The sequence below is a fragment of the Benincasa hispida genome, chromosome 12 (assembly GCF_009727055.1).
Source record: "Benincasa hispida cultivar B227 chromosome 12, ASM972705v1, whole genome shotgun sequence".
In the NCBI taxonomy this organism is placed as follows: domain Eukaryota; kingdom Viridiplantae; phylum Streptophyta; class Magnoliopsida; order Cucurbitales; family Cucurbitaceae; genus Benincasa; species Benincasa hispida.
The window spans coordinates 28,422,918-28,433,220 of NC_052360.1; the positions used below are offsets into that span (position 1 = coordinate 28,422,918).

A 10,303-nucleotide genomic window follows, 5' to 3' on the forward strand; every position below is an offset into this window, starting at 1 on the left:
AACCTATAGTTTTAATATTTCATCTCATGAAACATATAAACGATAGTTCTTTTTCTATTCCATGGTACTTAATGTAAATCTAATTTACATCAATCCTTCACTAGATGTATCTTATACATCATATCGATTATATCATATATAATCAAAATACCTCTTGTCAATTTGAACATTTCAAATCAACATAAAGAACTAATCCTTAACTGAATCCATTGAGCTACCAAGGGAACCTCATGGACTTGTAGTTCAAAGCTCCAACGGTACGTGAATAACTGACTAAACTCTTTAGTCGCGGGATCCACCATCCGTTAACTGCCAGGCACTCCATTAGAGACCGATAGCTGATATTTTCTTACCATAAATATATTATGTGTCCATCTTAACCAATGAGCAGTGCGGCAACCCTTCACAGATCGCTCATAAGTACAGTTGGGCCAATAACTGTTATACTTCTATAGTTACATCTGTCTCCTTAAGTACCACTGATCCCTCTAATGAACATAAGTCATAGTCCTACTATGACTGAGTCTTCTCTTCAAAGGAAGCTGTGGCCACCTATGTTCAAGCCCCGAAATCAGCCCTTAAGGGAGCAATCTCTCTACTTATCCTGCTCATGGAAACGAGTGAATTCCATCTTATGGATTGAGTTCCCAGCTCTCAGATCAGAAACGAGTCCCCAAAAAGGTAGACATGTTGAGTTGGCAATCTGGCCACCCTCACCTATACTGAATTCAAAGAACTGTTCTCAAAGGCAGAAGTTCCCAAAATACTAAGGATTGAGGTCGTATCACCTATGGTCGGTTTAGGTTGAACCAAAAAGATGGCACAAACAGAACATTCTAAAAGAACATGACCATCAAATATAAAATCGAGCCAATAAAGTAAAAAAGAAATTCGAGTGTGATAAGGTAAAAAACAATCATTCTAGAAACAGAGGTAAGAGTTAAGAAATAATCCTTGAAGTAACAAATATGTGTAGTAGCACCTGAATCTAATATCCAATATCAAGGAATAGGTGAGAAAGTGTTGGGGTTGATGCCCTAAACTCTCGTTGGTCCTGTAGTTTGTAAACACTGTACTGAACAAACGCTTATGATGTAATATATATGATATTTTTCTTAAACTATTGTCTATGGAACATTGGATTTTTTATTTACTTTACCACAACCAATAACTAAGATCTCTGTGTGTTGTTGTAACTTGAGCATGTATGTGAACATACAGGTGGATCATGTCTTAAGTGATAACCAAAATGGTATGTAGTATATGGATATAGAAGGGAAACCTTATCCTGCTAATGCTACGGATGCGGCCCGCTTTGTAGAATAGTTACAAGTGTTGTGACTTGCTATAGATGGTTTGATCCTAATCATTCAGGTGGAGACATGTGAGCGGGGGGCATCCTATACGAAGGAGTTTGTATAAGACCGGACCACAAAGTGTTATAGTCTCGTTATATAATACCGTTCATGAAAGAGACTTATTCACTAGGATGACCATAGGTAACATGACCTCAATCCTGAGTGAGTTGGGAACTTCTGTCTTTGAGGGCGATCCTTTAATTTGCATGGGTGCAAGTGGCCAGATCGCCGACTTAAACCTACCACTTTGGGGATTCTGCTGATTTAGGGAGCTGAGAACTCAGCTACACAAAATGGAATTTACTCCTTTCCCGAAGTAGGGGTAAGTAGATAGATTGATCCCTTAAGGGATAATTCGGGGGCTTAGACGATGTGGCGCTACACACCTTCTCATGGTCCGAGAGGTGTTCACACATAGTAGGACTATGTTGTATTGTTCATTAGAGGGATCAGTGGTACTTAAGGAGTTAGATGTAACTGTAGGGGCAAAACGGTGAATTGGCCAAGTTGTACTGACGAGCATCTATGAAGGGTTATCGTATTGTTGATTGGTTATATCCGATGGACACAAAAATATATCTGTGGTGAGAAGAGAGCAATTGTCGGTCTTTAATGAAATTCCTGGCAGTTAACGGGTGGTGGATCTCGTGGCTAAAGAGTTTAGTCAGCTGTTCACGTACCGTTGGAGCTTTGAGCCATAGGTCCATAAGGTCCCCTTGGTAGCTCAATGGATTCAAGTTGAGAATCAATTTTTGGGTCGGTTTGAAGTGTTCAAATTGACAAGAGGGAATTCGATTATATATGATATGATTGAACTGGTCAATTATATATGATATAGTTGACATAATATATGAGATACATTAATTGGAGGAAAATGATATAAATATGATTTATATCTAATGGAGGAGAAAAGAATTATGGTTTAAATGTTGCATTTGATGTGATATTAAAATATAGGTTATAAATATAATATGATTATATTTGTTTTTTTAATTAAACAATTATGGGATAATTGTTGCCAGTTTTTTCTCTGTAACCGAATGAGTTAGTGGAAGGTTGCATTCAGTTTTCGTAACTGAAGAATAAAATAAAAATGATTTTCATTTTGCAAGTGATAAGATATTCACTCACCAATAGAGTACACTGTCCATCGCCTAGCAAACTGAGAGCATACACGACAACTCAAAGTTTACTAAACGATTGTGTACACGCGCACATTTACTAAACGATTGTGTACACGTGCACATTTACTAAACGATCACATAGAATTACCTAAACGATCGTATAGCTTTTTCTAAGCGATCTCGCGCTCGAGCATTTTACTGAACGATCGTCTATACGATCAACCCCAATTTACTACACGATCGTGTACCTCTACCTAAATGATCAAGCATCCGTCTATGTNCTACACGATCGTGTACCTCTACCTAAATGATCAAGCATCCGTCTATGTCATAGACATCCGATATCTCCCACTTGCTTGGTCGTGGTAAACGACCGTTCCTTCTTCCTTCCCTCTACCAAATCCAATAGAGCCCACATCTCCTAGATTCTCACTTCGAGAATACCGAGGTCTCCGAGTGGTGGTATCCTTCATTGTTTCCTTGTTCGTGAGGAGTCCGTTCGGGGGTAGATGACAGCGAGATTTGGTGGACGAGCAACAATGAGATTTGTGGATTGACGAGAGCGAGATTTCAAAGAAGAAAAGTTCTTCAACTGGTATGTCTTTCGTTCCTTTGTTGCTTAAAGTTCAAAGCATGTCGTAATTTATTGTTAGATGTATAACTTGTATGTTTGATTGTGAATGCGATATTTCTGTCACAATGAGTTTGGAATGATCTTGCTTCCGCTTAAAGGTACTCTTTGATCAGAGTTCCTTCAAAAAGAACCACAAGCACCTGAATGTGCGATGAAGCAACAATCGATGAGGTCGATGGTTCAGAAGCAACCTTGTTCTTTGATAGATGAGTTTGTAACATTGCTAAGAGGCCTTGAAACTGCTCGGGAGTAAAATTCATTGAGAATTTGAGGAAGACGTTTTAGATTTGGAAGAAGTAAGCTTCGACTGATGATAACTAGACGGATAGCCATGTAGTTTATAACATCGATCAGCTGTATGGCAAGGAATGTTACAGTATGTACAAAGAGGATGTTCCTTCTTCTTCAATGTATTGGATTTTGCAGCGGAAGTAGTCGAAGGAGAATTTGCAGTAGGAGAAGCGCTTTTGCCAATGAGAGAAGTTGCGTTGGTTAAGGAAGGAGACGGAGAGATACTAGATAAACTCCATTGCTCGACTTCTTAAGTGACCAATGAAAAAGCTTGCTGAATAGTTGGCTCTGTCTCCATTAACAACAATTATGTGTGGATTTGAGAAAAAGAATAATTCAATCTCATGAGAAAAGCCATGACATACTCGGTTTGGAAATGATCAATGAGATTTTTGACTCCTCCACATGTACATTGAGCACAAGTACAAATCGGACGGTAGGATGCAAGTTCATTCTACAAAGTCTTCAATTTAGCGAAATAGGTTTTAACTGAGTGTTGATCTTGAGTGAGATTAGAGAGTTCACGACACAATTGAAAAATAAAGGACGAATTTTGCATTGATATCTATTTTGAAGATCAAGCCATGGTGAAAAAGGAGAAAAGACAATTGAAGGCCCGGGGGCAGGAATTGACGCTGGTTGCGACTTCCTTAGAAAATGCATTCAAGATCCAAGTAGTTACAACACTGTTGCAGATGATCCATGAGTTGCGAAGATCTCCAGTAGGTTGAGGAAGAGTTCCATTAATAAAACCTAATTTGTTCTTCACTGTAAATCCAAGGATCATCGAACAGCTCCATGAAGTATAATTGGATTCTGTTAGCAGATTCTAGACAAAAACCAAGATCGTGCTATCTGAATGATGGAGAAAATACAAACTTGCATATTGCTCAATGATGGATTGAATGACAGGAGTAGACTGATACGATGTGGAAGAAGACGAGGGAATGATCGGATCAGTCGTGAGAATGGGAATATTCGTCATGCGAGAAGATTGGAGAAAAAACTCAACTGATACCATATTAAGAGAGAAACATATCATAGAAAAAAGATTCATTGATAGCCAAAGTCAATGGGCATAACGATACCATAATAAATAAAGCAGAAAAAATTGGCTCATTTATTTATTTATTTGACTAAATTTTACAAGCAAATTCAGTTATGTCCTTAAAGTTTTTGAAAAAAAAATCATTGAAATCCATGACTTAAAAATTGGAAAACATATATGACATTTTTAGAGTCAATTTGGATTGATTAGAAAAACTTTCATTTTCAAAATATTTATTTTTATTTAAATTCTTTTGATAAAAAGAATTTAAGATAGAAGATTATTTGAAAAGTTAAACCAAACACATCCTTAATTTTATAGGCATATGAAATAAATAGAAATAAAACTGTGCTAAAACCTACTCCACAGGAGTATTTTGTATGGTTGAATCTATTATCTTTCCTTTATTTTCACCCAACAAAAATTTGGTCAATCCCATTCAATTTTTGGAATAGTTACTTTAGATCCCATTTGGTAATTATTTGGCTTTTAAACCTATAGATAATATCTCTACCTCCAAATTCTTCATTTGTTATCAAATTTTTACCAATGGTTTAAAAAACCAAACCAAAATTTTAAAATTTTAAAAAGTAGGCCTTATTTGGTATCCATTTGATTTTTTGTTTTTGTTTTTGAAAATTAAGCTACAGACAATATTTTCACTCCAAATTTCTTCTTTTGTTATCTACTTTTTAAGTATAGTTTAAAAAACCAAGTCAAATTTTGAAAACTAAAAAAAGTAACATTCAAAAACTTGTTTTTGCTTTTAGAATTTGGCTAAAAATTCAACTATTGTATAGTTAAGAAATATGCAAATCATTGTAAGAAATAGGGAGGGAATAGACTTAATTTTCAAAAAACAAAAACCAAAAATAAAAAACGAAATGGTTATCAAATGAGGCCATAGCTTTTNTTTTGTTTTTGGAATTTGGCTTAGGGTGTATCTGGGTTAGATTGGGTTGGGGATATTTTTTGGACCAATCCAAAAATTCGGGTTGGTTGAGTTTTATAACTTATTATACCTTATTTTTTCTTTTTAATTAAAAATATATAAATTTATATATAACACATGATCAATAACTAAAATCTCATAAAATTCAAATGTTAAATACAAATATCTATTATTTTATTTCAGACTTTAAACAAAGACAAATATTATAATAATTTTAAAATAAAAATATTAAAAATTCACAAGTTAATCAATACAAAGTAATCAAACTTTAAACAAATATATATATATAAAATTTGGGTTGGGTTGGGTCAACTCAAATTTTTTTAATCACGACCCAATCTAATCCAGAAAAAATTTAACTAACTCGATCCAGGAACAAAACTAATCTAACCCAATCTTTAGCTTATTTTTTAAAAATAAAAAATAAAAAATAAAATGATTACTTAACGAAACTTTAATAATTTGCAATTATTTGATCAAATTATATCATTTCTTCTCCATCGTAGAAAGGGGAAAAAAAAAATAATAATGCCAGCCCATTTCTATTTTTTTTCCTGTGCACATATATGTTAGAATGTTATATTTAAATTTTAGTTAAGAGTTTATTTGAATTTTTTTAATATTTAAATAGAAGAATATGGATTATTATATTACAATTTAGGACCTAAATAATTTGAATTTTGTTTTATGTTTTCAGAATCATTAAATTCAGCAAATATATATTTGGTTAGATAACAATTTTGTTTTGAAAACTATTTTCGAATTTTAGGACCCAAATAATGCAAATTTTGAAAAAAAAACATTTTTACATTTTCATTATATCTAGATTTTGAATTTTAAATTTTGAATTTTGTTTCGAAAACTATTTTCGGATTTTGTGATTCTAACAATGGAAATTTTGAAACAACATTTTATATTTTCATTGTATCTAGATTTTAAATTTTAAATTTTAAAATACAAAATTATATTATCATTAATGTATCAGAGTGGGATATTGTGCTATTATTTAAAAATATTTTCTAGAGTCTAGCGTTTAAAACAATTTCACTAAAATAATTTCCCTCGAAATTATGGTTGCACATTTTTTCGATATCATAATGTGTCTCTTTTTAAATAGATTACAAGATAAAAGAAATTATTCAATATTTAAAAAATAAAATAAAATAGTTTAGCCATAAAAACTTTCAAAAATCTATTTTGTACTTCTGAAACTTGTTTAGGACTTGAAAAGTCTAAAAAGATGGAAGGGGTGAACGAAGAAGGTGTATGTCAATGCAAGCTTAATTAACAACCATAATATGTTTTCATTTATGTCTCGGTTTTTTTTTTTAAAATTTTTTTTTTTAAAACAACTATTTAGAAACACAAACTTCTCTTGAAAAAAAGGACCATTTTATATAAATAAATATAGATACATTTGAGGAAGTAATTAAAAATTTATTATTTTCTTGAGTTAAATATCTATGTATATTTTTGACAAAATTCTAAAAATAATTTATATTAGTTAATAAACATGGTATTTATATTACAATGATATTAGTGGCATTTTAGCCACGTTTTTATAGATACTACCAAAAAACCGAATTTTGAAAGATCTACTTAGATACAAATCATGGTAAGAAATGAAAACTGATTTAATTTTTAAAAACAAAAAACAAAAAACATAATACTTAATTTTCAAAAACAAAAAAAATGAAAGAGATACGAAACTGAATCTTAATGATAAAAAAATTCACCCCATGTCAATGTGGAACCATAGAAATGATAGAAATTTTGACATTTCAACAAAAATTTAATACTATGATTCTAGTAAAGTTGGGTAGGTAGAAAATATAATATCTCAACCATCTCCAATATTAAAATTTCAAATTTAATGCATTTTTTTTTCTTCTCTTTGGAATACAAAAAATGTGTAACAATTAATTAATAATTAGGAAATTTGAATAGAGTTGATAAGTCTTTCCTCCCAACCTACCCCATTAATGGTATTAAAAATTGAAAAAAGAAAAATTGCAATTTCTACTAAATTTGTTTTCAATTAGAATTAAAAATCAATTACAAACAAATAATTCCTAATTTAGATAATAAAGGAACGGAAAAGGTTAGCAAAATAGCTAATTTACTCATAATTATCAATTAGCATTAAAATTAACCATTGAAGCCTTGCGATCGAGAACCGCTCATCATCATCACTTTGAATTCATCGAAACTAATCATACCGTCACCGTTTTTATCGACGCCGGTAATCATCTTGCGGCAGTCCGCCAAAGAACAATCATCGCCCAAGCTTTTCAAAACCTCGTGTAATTCTTCGGCCGTGATGGATCCGTTTCCGTCAATATCGTAAACAGAGAAGGCGTCCTTCAGATTCTCAAGCACCTCATCGGAATCAACGCCCTTGGTATTGAGTTCGATAAACTCGTCGAGGTCAATGTAGCCATCGCCGTCGGCATCTACCTCCTTAATCATGTTCTGAAGCTCCTCCTCGGTGGCCGGTTGCCCTAGGCTCCCCATAATAGATCCGAGTTCAGAGGAACAGATCTTACCGTCGCCATTGACATCGAATTTCTTGAAAACTTGCTCGAGTTCGGCGATTTGCGCTCGGGAATTGAGAGATCCGAGAATCGGAACGGTGGTAGATCCAAGCGGTGAATCGGTGGAGGAATGGGATTTCTTCTTCCTGGAGAAGAGAGATTTGAATCCCATGATTACAGAGATTCGTTCGAAAAGAGGGGAAAATCGATGGATTAGAGACAAGGATTAGGAGAAGAATTAGAGATATATAAGGAGAGGGATTTGGAAGAAACAGAATTGGAGAAGGAAATGGAGATTGTAACAGATTGAAATCCCATGGAATTTGATTTTCCAAATTTAGAGAGAGAAAAGGGATTAAGCTTTCGCTTCAAATGGAAGCACATGAAAATTTTAATGTAAGTCATGCAAAGCATGTTAGTCAATAATAATAATGAACCCAACCATTTATAAATCTATCAATAATAAATATATAAGTGTTGTCAAAGGAACGGATATCAATAAAATATAACATTAAAATAAATACAATATAATATAATAATAAAATAAATTAAACATTATATATAAATTAATAAAATACAAAATAAGAAATTTATCTAAATTCTTCGCTTTCTCAAATTTTCATGAAATTTGTTCTATGTCTACCAAAAATATGATAAAAATCTATTATTATAATATTTATAATAATAAGAGGAATTTTCAAAAATAGCCAAATAACAAAATTTAATTATAATTATGTATTAATGTTAATCACTCATATAAACTTATATAATTTTATCATGCATAGAGATTGATAGAAGTTTATCGACATATAAAAACTGATGAAGTCTATTAATATCTCTATAAATGTTATTTTTGCTATTTCTATGAGTAGGTTAGCATTTTCTTATCTGTGAATTTTTTTTATATTTTTAAAATTAATAATAATTCGAACATAAAAATTTATTTAAGGCATGATAAGTCTTAGCAATTTTGTAATAGTTTTTAGATCACTCGAATGTAACTTGAAAACTTAATTATAATATATAAACATAAATTAAATTGAAAATCTCAACAACCATAAAAATATATGTTAATATGAATTCTTAAGAGAAAAAATGAAATGAAAAATGAAACAAATTTTCGCTTGTTGTTTCATGTTAATTGTTTATTATTTATATGTTTAGCAAAAAGGAACAGAAACAAAAATGTATTTGATAATGGCCGTTTCTATTTTTTTTTTCTTATTTTTTCTTTGTCTTATCAAATATCTTTAATGGTATTTTAAATTCAAGTGTTTGATGACAATTACTTTATTACTTTTCTTTTTCCCCCCTTGGAAATTCATATAAAATAACTTTTTTTTTTTTAAAAAAAAAATCTTTTAAGTTTTTTTCTTAATTAAAATTCAGTTGAAGAACATCTTGATTGGTGTTTGAGATTTTTAGTCTAGTTTAATTTTATATTTTGTAATTAAATTTGAGTAATCTAAAGACCCTAATTAGTTAAATTCTAAATTTTGTAACAAAAATTTATATACACTGAAAATAAGGATTAAGACAAAGGTTGTTTTCAAATATAGGAAAATAAACTAAAATATTTATCAATATAGCAAAATTTTACAGTACGATATATTACTATCTGTGTCTATATCAAGTATCATTAGATGGATAGTAGTCTATGAAGGTCTATCACGGATAGACGATGATATTTTACTATTATTTGTAAATATTTTTAACAATATTTTCATTTAAAATAATTTTTCTTTAAGACAAACTATTTCTTTTTTTATAAAATGAGATTAGAGAACTAGTTCAACATTTTCAATAGAAGCAAAACAATATTAAAGAAAAAAAATAGAGTGTCTGCGACGTTGAAAAAACAAAACAAAATACCTTAGAAACAAAAAAAAAAAAAAGGAAGCGTTTCCAAAATTTATCTGAATAAAGAAAATAAATTAAAAAAAAAAAAGAAAGAGAGAGAGAAATTAAAAGGACCTTAATATTAATATTGTTGTTTTCAAAACTTATTAGAGAAACATTGTTGTTTTGAAACTTATTAGAGAAATATTGTTATTTTGGGAGTTCGAGGCTAGAAGTCGAGGGTTGAGGATTCGACTAATGTAGAGGTCGAACGTTGAGAACTCGACAAACAAAGAAAAACTTGGAAACAATATGTAAATTAGGGTTGTCGTGCGAGGGTTGAAGTTTCGACATACATAAATCGAAACTTCAACCATCGACAAGGAAAAGGAATCTCGCTAGTTTTGACATACATAAGTCGAAACTTCAACCCTCGACAAGGAAGATAAGTGGGTGAAGCAGATTATAAGAGAGAGCGAGATTGTAGGAGAGAGCGAGATTGAAAGCGAGATTGTATGAGAGA

The 10,303-nt window shown here is 31.4% G+C and overlaps 1 protein-coding gene across 1 annotated transcript; it reads right to left on the reverse strand.

Moving 5' to 3' along the window:
* Positions 1-7,356: 7,356 nt before the first annotated feature.
* Positions 7,357-8,367, reverse strand: LOC120067916 (probable calcium-binding protein CML25). Its single transcript, XM_039019545.1, has one exon. It carries the CDS (start codon positions 8,111-8,113, stop codon positions 7,556-7,558), a length of 558 nt encoding a protein of 185 aa, XP_038875473.1. The 5' UTR covers positions 8,114-8,367; the 3' UTR covers positions 7,357-7,555.
* Between the last annotated feature and the right edge of the window lie 1,936 nt (positions 8,368-10,303).

What these genes read in the sequence shown, in the direction of transcription:
- LOC120067916 (XM_039019545.1), bottom strand. Translation starts at nt 8,113, where the DNA reads ATGGGATTCAAATCTCTCTTCTCCAGGAAGAAGAAATCCCATTCCTCC.